The 15,716-nt window shown below is 37.3% G+C and overlaps 1 protein-coding gene across 3 annotated transcripts in view; it reads right to left on the bottom strand.

The window, feature by feature from the left end:
• Positions 1-15,716, bottom strand: part of UNC80 (unc-80 homolog, NALCN channel complex subunit) — a gene marked incomplete at its 5' end in the record, with an annotated part of 198,761 nt that overhangs the window by 14,967 nt on the left and 168,078 nt on the right. For all 3 annotated transcript variants that reach the window (XM_081262112.1, XM_081262114.1, XM_081262113.1), the window contains 9 exons: positions 1,634-1,772; positions 4,886-5,065; positions 6,882-7,047; positions 7,685-7,869; positions 9,621-9,827; positions 10,582-10,705; positions 11,879-12,004; positions 12,952-13,075; positions 15,192-15,392. In XM_081262112.1, coding sequence (XP_081118238.1) covers positions 1,634-1,772; positions 4,886-5,065; positions 6,882-7,047; positions 7,685-7,869; positions 9,621-9,827; positions 10,582-10,705; positions 11,879-12,004; positions 12,952-13,075; positions 15,192-15,392 — 1,452 coding nt within the window. The remainder of the gene's footprint in view (positions 1-1,633; positions 1,773-4,885; positions 5,066-6,881; positions 7,048-7,684; positions 7,870-9,620; positions 9,828-10,581; positions 10,706-11,878; positions 12,005-12,951; positions 13,076-15,191; positions 15,393-15,716) is intronic.

Raw genomic sequence — 15,716 nt, 5'->3', positions numbered from 1 at the left:
CTAGTATATTTATATACTAAAGAGATTTTCTCCCTGAAAACAATGTTTTTTGGGGAGGTGTACCAGGGATTGAGTTTAGGGGCACTTGACCACTGAACAACATCCCCAGTCCTATTTTGTATTTTATTTAGAGACAGGGCCTCACTGGCTTTGAACTTGAGATCCTCCTGCTTCAACCTCCTGAGCTGCTGGGATTACAGGCATGCGCCACTGTGTCCAGCCCTGGAAACAATTTAATCCATTAATAACTATGTAGAAAGGGAATTGATAATCTGGATTATTTTAGGTAAACAACATAAAAACCTTCTATTTTAAATTCCTTTTATTCTATGGTTTAAATAAAACAAATAAATTGCTAGCTTTATTCTTGCTATAACCTTGTACATTGTTACCAATTAAAAATAAACTAATATCTACTAATATTAAGTGCTTATGTGACTTCACATCTTTTTTTGGACACACTGTTGGGCTTTTTAAATATTTTTGGTTACAGATTTTAATTATAAAGTTTTTTTTCCAAAAGAAAACTAAAAACATTAGGCTAACAAATATTCAATGATAGGAACCTTTATATGTTGATATTTATAATAGTTAAAATACATATACAATATTATTTTCTTAAAAATATACAGTTTACTTGTTAGTCATCTTTGTCATTTCACCCTATTCTTCAATATTCTTCAAAGGTTAGCTTTATTTCACAAACTTTATTTCATCAGTGCAGTTTTTATGAACCATTTGTTAAAGGATTTGAGTACAGGATAATTATTCCTACATATATATTTTTTAATCTGATCATTATCATGAGCCTGACTTATTATTTTCAGTGTGTGAATGGTCATGAAAAATATGGTGGGTATTAAAAATAAACAACAAACTAACAAAAATCCCAGAAAGCCAATTCTTTGAAAGAATTCAATTACTGACACGAAAATATCATTTTTTTTTAAATATATAATGTTTGACTCTTATGTCAGATCATTTTCTATATTATACTTTTACTATATCTTAGAAGTTTTAAAACTTATGTTCTTAGATGGCAGATAACACAAAAAGGAAATGTTAAAAGGGTTTAGTCATGGAATCATAGAGCTATATATAGAGAAATTGCTTTAAAGATAATTTTGGCCAACCTCCTCATTTCACAGAGGGAAAAATTGTTAAATGACCTGTGCAAGGTCACACACAAGTGGCATAGGTCCCTTTCTGCTTGGTTAAACATCCCTACCTCCAGCTGAACCCTGATGACATATCAGAAGCCTAAACTTTACCAAATATACCAACCTGGTCCTAAGCTCTTGTCAATTCTCATTATTAGCTTAGTTAATGATGACTCTGAAATGTAAGAATGCCATTAGACCATCAGAAAGAAGACAATATATCTATTTATGGAAAAATATAAAGGAGAGACAATGCTTTGGTTAGAAATTAGGGTCCTTCTAGTAGCCTGGCCTAGAAAACCGCAAATTATTGCTTGCAGGTTTGTAGTTCAAAAATCCTTTGTTGAATGGTCTATCTGAAAACATAACTGTCTCTTGCTTCTCCTTCAGTCTTTGTAGAATAACATGAGTATATTTTCAGAATTTCTACCTTTGTCCCCAAGTGCCAAGTATAAGATAGCATAGCTCTTTACCTCTGGCTGGGTAACATGCCCACCTCAGCCTGAGGTGCAGACATGCTGGAGACATGGCTGGAGAATCGACGTCTTCCAGTGGCACTCAGGAGGTAAGCTTCCTGTTCACTTACCACACTGGGCATGCTTACAGAGTCGTCTGAAAGGGCAGAGGGACAGAGTGTTATAAAAACAGTGATACTAATCAAAAAACACCAACCACAGCTCTACTTAGATTCCATCTGTGGCTTGAGCATAATCCTAGGGCTGTCACTAAAACTAAATTATCATTGATTTCTTTATAAGGATGAAAAACTAAGACCCCAGGGCCCTATGACAGCTCTTCAGGTCCACATATCTCCCTCCCTCCCAACTAGAACAGTTTTCATAAAATAAATGTAAACTTCTTGTTTGTTTTACAAGTATATTATTTCTGAAAAGTTGACAGGCACTTGCAAATTAAAGATCTGAAAGCTAGAACTATATAAATTTTTAAGACATTCCAGGAATAGTTTAATAGGGAGTTTGTTATTGAATGAGTAAGTATATTACTTTGCCTTTTAAAAACTACTTTCAGTACATTATATGATTTCTCTCTTGTTTTGAGAAAGACTATTTCAGATATTTTTGGGAAAAATATTTGAGAAACTTTAAAGTTCAGAAATAAGTTCTTATTTTAACCAAAATTTTAAAATTTACATATGTAATCTTGTTTTCTCTATAAAAGCAGAAACTAATATATTCAAATCCAAATTAACTTTAGCACAGTATTTGTGACAAGCTGACTTTTCTAAGTGAGTTAATGTTTATTGCTGAACACTAAATATTCTTCAATAAGCATATTATGTTTGGGTGAATATATCTACTATGTAAGATTATTCAATACCATCTATTTAAAATAATCCATAGTAATATTTATTTTTTAAAATGTATTTTTTAGTTGTAGATGGACACAATACCTTCATCATATTTATTTATTTATTTTATGTAGTGCTGAGGATGGAACCCAGTGCCTCATACATGCTAAGCAAGAGCTCTACCACTGAGCCACAATCCCAGCCCTACATGATAATATTTCTAACTGAACTTATTTTGAAAAAAAAATTGAATATGAAAAGTGCTAGAAGTTTTAATTTGTTGTGTAATGACTGACTTGAAATTGATTCTTATTATAGAATGGCATTTCCTTTTTATATGTGTTCATAGACAAAGCTATACAAAACATGATAGAATACCTTGAGCTATTTCTACAAAGGCTGCTTCTAGATTCCACTGTCTACCCCTTATTTGAACTCATATCACTTAACACTTACTTCCCCATATTTGTTTGGTGATTAATCACATTTGGCCTTCCACTAAGCCTTTTGTTAACCGTTCTATGTTGTGAATGCCTATCATTTCCTCTGTAGGACTACATCTGACATCTTAGAGAGCAGAGAACATGTCTTTCTCATTCTTCCTTGTATTATGTCTGATAAGTGTTAAGTACAGGTTCAATGATTGGAAAAAATAGTTTAATTTTTAACAGGTAAATATCTGGCTCTCATACCCCTCTACCATATTAATTAACATATACCCACATCACAACCACACTTCACCATCTGTTAGCAACCTGCTTTCATCAGGATGACTATGATGTCTGAGAACAGAGATATTAGCAAAAAACTACAAGCTCTCAACCAATGATATTCCTAAGACCTTAGCCACCTTTGAGTATGGCATCTTCTCTACTTTTTATCTGTGGCTCCTTCCCACTGGCTAGTCATCTGCTTATTCACAAGGTTGCCTGCAAAGTAGATTTAATTCCAAAAAAGAAAGGTAGTATCATTTCCTATCATGAAAAAAAAACATGACTAATTCAAACATTAAAGACAAAATGGATTTTACTTTAAGTTCTCAACTATTACCAAGACTTAATGTTTATTTTGAACTGCTGATCCTTGTCTTTCTTCTCGTCTCTCTCTCTCTCTCTCTCGTATTGGGATTAGATACAGAGGTACTTTGCCACTGAGCTGCATCCACATCCCTTTGTATTTTTTATTTGGAGACATGGTTTCACTAAGTTGCTGAGACTGTCCTTGAACTTGCGATCCTCCTGCCTTGGCCTCCACAGTCACTAGGATTACAGGCATGTACCAATGTGCCTGGCACTCATTTTGTTTATTGGTCAATAATTTTCAATTTTCAATTTTCTTTAAGCAGAATTTGAGGTGAATTTCCATAAGCAGTCACCAGGGTAAGTTAGACACATTAACTGTACAGGTTGGATGCAGACAATATGATCATCCCTTTTTCCGACTAATATTTTATCTGACTAATCCAGAAATATTACTGATAAGTGTTTTGATGAGGCATTTCTTTTTTTTCCTGTTCTACGTACCCAACTATAGTGAGACACTGAAACACTCATTCATCTTAGTTAATTAAAATTCTAGCCTCAACTCCCAATTCCTCTATTTATTTAGTTCAGAGACGGGCTTTTTTGTTGTTTGGTATGAAGAGCCTAGGAGTGAGGATCTAGATTTTATTCTCAATCTTAAGGCACTGAAAGCACAATTGTGCATTTAGTATTATATCAAGGTGTCTCAAAACACAAGTGGAAAATAACCAAGGCCATTTAAATGACAGTGGCTTATAATGGAACCTCTAAATCTTACTTTTACTTCTTAAACCTACTCCTCTTCAGGATATATATGAAGTGTTTCTTGAGCAGATTCCTCTCATTTCATAACACTGCATCTTCAGCATAACATTCATTAGAAGCTCCTGGACTGACCTCATCACTGGACTAGTTATTCTTTGAACTCAAATTTGGGTAATCCTCCCTAAAGACAGCTGCCAGTTTTATTTTGACTGGCATAACCAGTTGGTTTCTTATGAATTCTAACACTCTGCCCACTTTCCTTGCTGAGTGGGGTCATGAAAGTGCTGGTTAGCCCTCTAAGCAAAATGTCCAGGAGAAAAAGAAACGTCACATTTCCACAATTTAAATGAGTTAGTAGAAAAGGCTGATATATGTAATCTGAAAAAAAAATTAAGGGGTCTTCTAAAGATTTACTTTTTGCCTGAATTCTTTCCAAATGACAGAGGCTATCAAGGAATTTATAGAAGAGCAGGAGTCAAAGAATCTGTCACAATTCCATTTTGAATCTTTTTTTTTGTGAGCATGACTGATGGGATCAGAACTCAAGATGGTGAAAGGTAGAACTTCTTTCCAAGCCCTCACTGACATGACCAAGCTATCTCCTGCCCAGATTCTTTGGAGTGACCTACTTTCTTCATCCTCCTCGTCAGTCCTACTCAGGGTATCCTGGGAAGCCTGCTGGGATGGCTCGCTGTCCTGCTCCCAGACAGTGCCCGTGCCCGTGTTAGAGCGGGACATGGTGGCCAGGCTCAGGCGGTAAGCAGAGGTGGAGGTGCCCACAGTACTGATGGATGTCTTCCCTTGGTAGGCTGGAGAATAGAGAGACCAAGGGAAATTCATGTGAGGCTCTGGAAAGAAAGGAAATGTTTGCTTCAAAGTTCTCCCTGACCAACAGTATCTTTTTAGTTAAACAGTATGTCTCAGACAATCCTTAGGACAAAGTAGCAAATGGAATTGTTAACAAAAACAAAAAAAAAAAAAAACACAGAAAAATCAATATTGGCCACTGATGCACTTACAATCTGATAGTTTGTTGGTGAGAACATGTACATCCCTAACAATGTAAAGTGTTTATGACATCGTTCCCCCTTTTGTTGCTTTTCTGTTTTATTTTACAAGGCTGGTAGGACACAAATTAATTTTGACCTGAATTGCTACCTCCAACTTGCCAATTTTTACTGAGACATATACATATATACCTTCTCTGACACAGCATATGGAAATAAAAATAAATCATAAATAAATGAACCCCATAATCCAAATCAGTACACATAATTGAGTGCAGTGCCATATGCCCATAGTTCCAGCTACTCAGGAGGCCAAGGCAGATTGACTGCAAGCTTGAGGCCCCCCGGGGCATCTCAGTGAGATTCAGTTTCAAAAAAAAATAAAAAGGGCTACAGATGTAGCTCATAGGTAGAATACTCCCGGGTTTAAGCCCTAGTACCACATATTCCACAAACACACACACACACACAAACAAAAATCAGAATATGTATCAAAACTTCATTCTCATTCTCCTTTCCTGGAACTTATTATACATAAAGTATCTCTCAGTTCTATCAGATTTAGATCAGATTCTTTATCAGTTTAAGCAGAATATTTGAATGGCAATGTGAAAGTTTCAATGAGTTTGCTTCTCAAAATTTTTGTCTTTAACATATTATCTGCAAACAACAAAAGCTTTAGAAAGAAACAAAAAACCCAAGCCCAACACATAATATTTTACTTATGGATAACAATTGCCCTCTAATGGCAGAGGTTTTTTTCCTTCCACATTAATCTGCTATTTATATAATAGTAAAAAGTAAAGAAAACAAAGTCAAAGAAAATCTTTTGAACAGTGTAAATGCCTCTTAGCCTGCCAACTCTAATTTACCTCTCCCCAATTTCATTTGGAAAAGTTAAAGGCTTTTCTGATTTAAAATCCCCTCCAAATTACCACTTTCTCTGCATATAAGTTGTTTAATCTCTATTGAATCTCAAATTCTCCTTATTCAAATGCACCTTGCATGTATTTGTGTGAATTAAAGGAAATAATATCTGTGAAACAATCTACCTGCTCAACAAATGTAAGTTCCCCCTTTCAAAAAGGAAACAAAAGAATTCAAACAGGGTTCCCACTAATTAAATATTCAAGAAAGAGCTAAACTACCAAAATGAAGATTTAAAAAATATTTAGAAAAGAATAAAACTACTCCTTTGGTATCCCTTTGATTTCTGTTTTCCTGTTCATGATGATCATCTGGTCAAATCTACTGTTACATCATGACAGGTAGCTTAGACATGGTTCCCAAAAAGAGGAGTGTCCAGGGCAGAGGGACTATTTGTAGGTCGTCAGCTCTATTTTTTTTTTTTTTTTTTTTAGAGAGAGAATGAGAGAGGAGAGAGGAGAGAGGAGAGAGGAGAGAGAGAGAGAGAGAGAGAGAGAGAGAGAGAGAGAGAGAATTTTTAATATTTATTTTTTAGTTCTCGGCGGACACAACATCTTTGTTGGTATGTGGTGCTGAGGATCGAACCCGGGCCGCACGCATGCCAGGCGAGCGCGCTACCGCTTGAGCCACATCCCCAGCCCTGTCAGCTCTATTTTTACAACAAATTCAAATTATCTCCACGCATACGTACCTGAACCACTGTGAACCGCTTCTTTTAGAATTTTTAGTTCACTATTGAACTCAGCAATGAGTGAACTCTTGCACAAAGGGCGTGGTATGAAGCGCCGCTCCAGCTGGTCAGCAATGTGTTGCCGAGCAGAAAGTTCTTCATGATTCTCTGCTGGTTGGGCCAGAAGCTAAAAGGAAGGCATTGAGTTCTCAGGGCATTAATTTCCCCATCTGAAAATTAAGCTAATTACTATACCTACTGCAAAGTTTAGTTGAGAGGAATAAAAAAGATAGTGCATATGAAGTCCTTAGAACAGTACTTCACAGAGGAAGTGCTTACTCTATACAGGAAGTGCCTACATTGCTTTGATTCTCTGCTTCTCTGCCTTCAAGAAACAGAAATAGGAAAAGGACAAGAGTAGATGTGTAGATGTGTACTAAATACCTTGGAGGAAAAGCATGCCTTAAATATCCCATCTTTTTTCATATGTTTAAAATAATTATCTCAGTCATGCCACAGACAATAGAACAACATTCTCCAGAGGATTCCATTAGACCCATTCTTTTTTTTTTTAAGGGGAGGGGGCTAATAAATGGGGAAAAGGTTAAGTTTTATAGTTTCTGATAATTGTGAAGGTACTTATAAAGTGAGATTTTACCATCTGGATACATTTTGGGGCTGTTTCCTCATCAAACATGGTATCAACGAGCCCTGCTAGCTGGCTACAGTACATACATCCCATATGCACTCCTGCCACAATCCTGACTTCCTGAAGAGCAGCACATTCACAGAGCTTGTCACTCCAGGAGAAGCACACACCACACCTTGCACTGGATGAAAGGGCGCAAGAGCACGAAAATGGGTATCCGGGTCCGCACAATGAAGTCGAGGAAGTCCCACAGGGCCAGGCCGCCCACCTTCCGCAGAGCCATCTCCTTCACCTGCAGGCTCAACCAGTACCACTGGCTTCCCAGCTGCCTCTCAAAGCAGACGAGAATCACCTTCAGAGCTTTACACCAGGAAAAGAGAAAAGTGAGGCTGAGGGCTGCTGCTTGAAGGAACCCTACCCTGAGCCTCTACCCTGGATGCGTCAGGAATGTTCCTGAATTTCTAAAATTCAATCATTTCCAAAGACTCAAAATGCATTCCTGAGTGAGTGTTCCTGACATCAAGGTGAAAAACTGTATAAAACAAATGTTTTGATGCTAATTAGAATACAAATATCTTTGTTAAATGCATTGAACTCCTATTTTGGAAAATACAAAGTAGTCCACACACTTGTGAATCCCTGGTTCTAATGACATTTCTATTCCATTTTGTGCTGGCCAATGTTGATTTTCTGCCCTTCTGCTTTCCACCTTCATCAGAATAACACAATACACAAGTTGTATAAAAGGGGCTCAAGAACACAGATGCTAGATGACTTGGATTTGAAAACTAGCTTGACTTTGTGTCTTTAGGCAAGTTACTTAAACTTTCTGGGTCTCAGTTTCTTCACTCCTAAAATAAGAATAACATTAACTTCTGAGAATTGTGGTAGGCATGTGAGATTTCACTGTGAATATTATAAAGCACCGAAAACACTGGTTGATGATTAATAAGTTTTCAAAATAAACATAAAAAAATTAAAATAGAGATGCAGTAGTCTGACCAAATAAACAAAGTAAAAACAAATCAAAACCCTTCATTAAAAAGGCAGAAAGTGGGGAGGACTGAAAAATACTTACTCATCAAGTGTTTTTATCATATTCTTGGCTTACATAGTAAGCCATTTCTCCATTAGACTCTGTGTGCTCCCCAACTTCATTTAGGGCTCTATGCCAGAGTTTGGACCTTATTTAAACCTGACTTGTTTTCATGCCTGGCATAACTGAGCATCTGTATGGATAGGTCCTGTGCACGTGCATATTTTTCCCCTTCTCTTTTTTCATCACATCCTTTTTTAATGCCGTCAAACATCCCACACACTCCAAATTCCAAAGCCCCATTTTTAATCAGTGTGTTCGCATTTGTCTGATATTCCCTGACAAGATCTGATTTGGTGATTTGAAAAATGTCAGGCAAGATTTTCTCAACTTTCTCCTTTTGAGATTTCCTATGTCAGTGCTTCTTATTCTCACTCCTACGGTAAGAGTGGTTTTTTCCCTTCCCTGAGGTCATTCAGGACCAAAGAGTGATTTTCTATTGTTCCATGGAAGAGAAACAAGTTAAAGGCATCGATAGTCTAGGGAAAAGTTGGAATTGAATCAAGAAGGGAACTGGGAAGCCTACGGGGAGAGAATAAGTGGGCTGGTAAAGATCACAATGGGAATTTAAAGATGACATTGAAAAGGAAAAAAAAATTGCTAGTAGGGGGCATAAGTACTGAAAGTCCAGCAGGTCTAACAGCACAGGCTAAGGACTGCCTAATTCCAAGGGCTCCAATCACATAGCTGACAGACCAACCCAGGAATTATACAGCCCAGTGTCCTTTTATACCAGGCTGTCTAGATCTGATAACGATTATCAAATCTCACAAGAGATCTTGTACTTAATGAACAAGAAGGAATCTTTCCTGAAGATACCTTTCTTTTTATAAGCTGTCTGTCCCAGTCAGCTTATAAAAACAACAAAGTAATTTAGGCATTGTAGATATGAAAATACTTTGTTTTGACATATGATTACTGAAGAAAACAAGATTTGCAAGGATGTTTCTTGTTTAAGTGGCTTCTTTAAATACTTTGAGGCAAGGTGGAGAGAGAGTGGGGGCAAAGCACCCACCCAGGTATGCTGCTTGGCTGGTGGACTCCGCCAGCCCTTCCCTGCGCAGATCCTTTCCTGCATCCCCAGGGGTGGAGCAGTGGGCAGGGGAGCTCTCCAACATGAAGTTCTTGCTCCTAGAAGTGCTGATGATCCGGGGTGGCAGAAGCACATTAATGACCGTCTGCAGCAGCAGCTGCACCTCAGGCTGCTCCAGCCATGGGCTATCTGAAGGGCAGAGTTTGGGAGAGGAAGCAAGCGTAAAGGAAAACAGTCACAAGGTAGACTTTCCACATTAGACATAGAAAAATTCAGTTCTTTTTCCAATTCCAAACTAGAACACCCTGGAAATTGGGTATTTCCTGCGAAGTACAGCTTCTCCCACGGACGGACACCAAGTTCCTGGCACCTGAGTATTCTCCATAGTTTTGGTACCCAAAGAAAAGCTTGCGTTCTTAGCCAAATCTCCTGTTTTCCATTTCAACCTTCTTTGTTTTCACAAATACTCATAATGAACTGACCTTACATTTGAGGTAAGCGTTTCCTAAAAGAAACCCCCCCCTAAGAAGGAAGAGTAATGAAAAAAATATCAAAATCGAATACAGTGGCAGAATTTCTGTAACCCCAGTGGTAGTATTATAAAGTCCATTCGCCTGTCAATTCTCATCATATTGAAATTTACTTCAACTAATACCATTTTTCATAACTGAATTGAAACAAGGTACTCCTGTTTTTTTGCTGTACTGAAATGATTTTAAATAGGACGTATCTTCTAAGAAGAAGAGCAGAGAAACTCTTGTTCCAGGGCAGCTAAACTGAAAAGAAAGAAAAATTCTTATTTCCTAAGGTAATCCTATTTAAACCCTTCAGATCAACTTCATGTGATGGCTTTCATGGGAAAAGGAAAAAAGAAGTAACAGCCTGATATACATAAGAAAACACAACCACATCGATAAATTTCCTTTAGTTAAATTAATCAGACCTTTGCTTCCAGATCCTACTGTGAGCACAAATGGGATGAGTAGATTTAAAAGCATCCCTTCCCTTCGCTCTTGATTGGTGAATGGGGAGATCACATGGCTTAAAGGAAAATCTTCTTTTAGTGCCTGTGCAGCAATAATAGAAAAAAAGATTAATTGACCACCATGCTCATTTATTATGTTTGTTTTCACACAGCATGATGGAGACGGTTACCCCCTGCTGACTTCTCCTGTAAACTATGAGTTCAATTGTCTTCTGTGCAGCACAGCAGATTCAACCAAAACTGATACTGTACCATTTGCTATATTCCTAAAAAACAGCAACATCTTGAATATTAAATGGAAAGTTATGACACTTAGGGTCAGATACAGAAATAACCCTGTATCCCCATTAATTTTTCTTCATGTTTCCACCAATAAATATTGTAGAGACAAAAGGAAGAAAATGAGAACTTGCCACTTGCTCCATTTGAGAATTATTAAAAATCCTCTGACCCCTGCCTAAGGCTTTCTCTGAGCCAGAAAGCAATGAGCAACACAGAGAGAAATAAATGATCTTTAGAAATGGGTTATTAAAATGTATCACATTAGGGATGTCATTGCTTCCCTTTAGCATGGTAACCACAGCTCTTAATAGTGTGCTATCATCTACCCATTCTTTGGATGACGACCATCACTTAGTGGTCAGATAATAGGTAAATAAGTTATCCATTTACATCACTTGCATCCTTTCCATTGATCATAGAGCTTTTCACTGGTTTATTGATCTTTAAAGTCGATTGACAGAATTAGGCAGGGGAATTGGGATTCTGCACTTTTTGCTTTGGAAATGATTATTTTAATTTTATAAAGTGGGGAAAATTTTTAAAAAGCACCTACAATATTCAACCCACAATCATTAAAGAAAATTAAGATATTCAAAGTCTAGTAATTTGAAAGAATTCTTTCTGAAAATACCTTAAAACCAGACTTTGAACACTACTGCCTGTTTTAATTAACAATTGTGAGCTGATTATCTGAAAGCCTTCATTTTGCATACATTTTAACTGTCCAAAGTGGTTTCTGAAGTTGTGGCAGGACTAAATGACTCTGCTATTTTTGAGATCTCAAGAAGAATTACAGAAGTACAACTTAGGGCCACGCTCAGGGCTGAAGCTCCAAATTTTTCAAAGTTTGGAGACGTACACACTTTGGTTTCACAGATTTTGCCCAGCCTTTGCAGAAAGAAAAAGAGAACACCATGATCCGGTGCCTCAAACAGCAACTTAATGAGCGTGACAAACAGGTAAGCAGTCACACCTGTATCTGCAATGCTACAAGCCGGACAACAGCTGTGCTGAAGGGCAGAGGTGGTGAGAGATAAGGGCTGAGATGAAGAAGGGGTAATCCATCAGCAACACTGGAAGGTCCTACCACTCCCATCACCTGAAATACAAACAGAGCACATGACCAGCCTTGACCATTGCAATTTCATGCAGCCATAGTAAAGGAGTCTCATTCAATAATAATAATAATAATAATAATAATAATAAATTGAAGGTTGGACATGTTACTTTCCATCTTTTCTTCCTCATTGCCTTTTTCTGAAGGCATGTAATGTCTGGAGTCAGTCAATCATTATGCTGGATTCAGCCAAGGTTTTGTAGAATGTTGTTTACAGCTAACTATGTAAATAATGAGAGATGAACCAAAAAGCTAGTCTAATCGGGAGATAGGACACTTGTGGATTCAAAGGAGTGCAATCAACATTCTTTGATGGAGCAAATACTGACAACAATGATGATGGCAACAGCTCTATTTGCACTAGGCATTACAACTACAGATTTATTGCCCAACTAGTTAAGCAGCAGATCCCATTCCATGAAATGCTCTAACATGGTTTCCATACATTGTACAAAACCTTGTCAGGACCAGACTCTAGATATTACGTAAATGATTAAAAATATTTTTTCTTTATATAAATTCTAGACTGGCCAACTCATATTGTCATTTTGTTCTTTAAAAAAAAAAGCCCTTTTGGCATTTTAAGGTCCCCACCCCAGACTACCTCAACCTCTAACAAATTGTGCAGTCTCCACCACCCCACTCTCCAACTGGCAGCCCTCAACTCTCAGCGCAACTTTAAGAGGTGAATTGTCAAAGTAGTGCATGGGAAGCAGCACGCCAAAATCCCATCTGCAGAGTGATGGGCCCCTGTATCTTCCCATGTACTACCTTGAAATGTACCTCACTATTTTCAGTGTCACCTGAGCCATCAGTTTTCATGGGTAGGTGGGGCACAAAGTGGTTGACCTGTAAATCTTCATTTCAGAGAAATCAATAGCAGAGTTAAACTGTGCAAAGTTTTATAAGATTGCCACTTGGCTACTCACCAGATTGACACAGACATTGATCAGTGACCTAAGGTGAGGCAGGAAGGATATGATTGGCTGCCTCTGAAGTGTCAAACAAACCCCTTCAATCAAATTGCTGGCAGGCTCCCACTCAACCTGTCGCCTGGAATACAATATAGGAGCCATTAGCGGCATGGCTCCCTTCTGGAGACAGTCTGAAATAAGTGAATGACACAGTGATTCTGACGCCATCTAATACAGGACATGTGTCTGAGATGACAAAGTGCTTCACACGGGATGAAGTTTACCCATGTTGTTCCAAAAGTACAGAGCACACTGGGAGAGAAAGAAGATACTGAAAATGCAGCAGAGGCACTCCTGCCCCATCGACTAATGAGACAAAATCTATTGAAGAAAAAACAGAGATGATGAATGGGTTGCATTTTAAGATCCCTGTTATAGGCTTTGAGGAGGGTCCTTAGGAAACCCATCACATGGGTTACTCACTTCCACCAGAACATTTCCGAAATCTGTTTATCAGACTACACTTAATCTCATCAGTCTTTATACTAGATTTCTCCTAACTAGAATTAAATGGCTTAACTCTTGTCAAAAAGATCACGCTAGAAGAAAACAGCCTATTTTAGAAATGTTCTTATTGGCCTCCCAAGAAATGATATTTTTGGCTCTTTTCTATAATAGTATGAGTGGTGGTACACATAACCAGTTAGATGACCATGGATTTTCTGTAATATAAATCAATCCAGTCTGTAAATTGTTCCAGTAATGATAGATTCTTTACTTTGACTTCAAAATAACAGGTCGAGCTTTGCTGATAGCAACACTACTTCCATATATTTTCTTGGAAATACTTTCTAAGCTTATATTTCCTACCAAAATGGAATCTCTGCAAAGACACAATGAAGATATAGTCATAAATGAGGATAATTGACATCCCTAATGCTGAGTGCCCAAGTAACCCACAGGCCAGGTTCAGTTAATATTTCTTGTGTTGAACTGTGTCACCTAAATAAATAAAATCCGAGCTAAGTTCATATACATCATGCCTCCCAAAAAATTGCCTGCAACTTGGCCAAGTCTATGCATTAATCCAGATATCTACTTTTGGGAAATATGATGTTATAATGGTATTTGTCACTATGTGACAAATGGGCCAGTTTACAGATATATTTAACATCTTTGGATATCTAATTTTTAAGAAAAAATATATTTTAATATACACTCATAAGACAGTTATAAATCTTCTATCAGTCGTTTGCTAATAGACACAGATGCTCCATTGGGACCACTAAAGAAGTAGTGCTTTAAGAATAGGCATTTATTGCCATGCCACCAAAAAAAAATTACCTTGAAATTGAATCTAGACATTCATCACTATGGTATAAAAAGTGTAAAAACAAGCCATCAATTATTAGCATGAAATCATTGAATTTGCTGTTGTTTCCTTCGATGCCTCCTGATGGGAGCATAAAAGGTCACAGGCTAATACGTGGAATAAGTTCTGACAAAGTTAATAAGTGCTATAAATTCTTGGACAAGAAGTAGACTAATTTAGGGTTAGTTTAAAAGAAAGAAGAAACTCCCAACAGCCCAAATTTGAAATTTCTAAGTTAGTGGGAACACCAGCATTTATCAATTAAACTATCTTTGCACTGTGACTACAGTAGCCAAATTGGTTTCATATCACAGAGGCACCAACTAATAGGAAAGGTACCCCTGGATACTTTTCAGGATACTTAACAGAAGCCAAGTGGTAATGGTGTTCATGTAGAACTACACTGAATTAGTATTTATTATCAACACTGTAGCTTTTTAGGTGCTCTTTGGCTGATCATTACAATACTTGTCACATTCTTAAGTTGGTACCTAAATATGTTAACTAACTACACTAAATAGAGTACTTTGGACATCAAATTAATTTTTATTCTCTTTTTAGTTATTACTTGTAAGGCATACTCTGTCTTATTTCAAAAGGGAAGAAGCATACTAATTGAATTTCTAATGTGCATCAGATAAGGAAGATGATAGCTAAGAAATGGGTAGAGTTTTAAAAATGAACACATATGTTTTAAAGAAAATATCACTTCCTCAAAAAGAATACTTCTACTTTGGCACTCAGTCCTGATTAGTGAGGCACATACACCAACAGAACACTTTCAAGTCGTTCATTTTACTCCAGATTGACCTACTATCTTAAAAAAATACAAATTCTAACTTTGAGGTTTATAGTATAGACAGCTGATGTGGAGTTCCCTTACCTCAAAGTTGGCATCTTATGAATTTTGTTGAACATTCTATCCAATCTCTTTAGAATGAGGATAAGGGCTGGTCTCACTGCCTCAGCTGTCCAGTCGGTAATGGGTAGCATCTCCATGATGTAGCGCCGAAGCCCACGGCTTTCCATCGTCTGGGTGTCATAGGGTGCCAACTTCAGAAGGGAATGTGCAATTTCTGCCAACCTAAAATGATTGTTTTAAAAGAGTAAGCATAAAATTCTTTAAAAAGAATTTTCTCACACAGCCTCATGCTAATTTCCTCCTGTCAATACATCAACTCCCTGACAATAACCTGCACATGCATAGTAAGAGAATCATATTTTATACATATGTGTGTGTTCATATATACATATATGCTATATGCATATAAAAGAAAGCCTTTTTTGTGGTGCTAGGATTGAACCCAAGGCCTCATGCATACTAGGGAAATGTTCTACCTCTGACAGCCTGAGAGCCTACATTTTAATGAATAATAAAATAACATTGAATATTGAAGTAAGCTTCATG

This window comes from Spermophilus citellus (assembly GCF_964194105.1).
Source record: "Spermophilus citellus genome assembly, chromosome: 11".
In the NCBI taxonomy this organism is placed as follows: Eukaryota; Metazoa; Chordata; class Mammalia; order Rodentia; family Sciuridae; genus Spermophilus; species Spermophilus citellus.
This window is presented reverse-complemented; position numbering and strand designations above follow the sequence as displayed.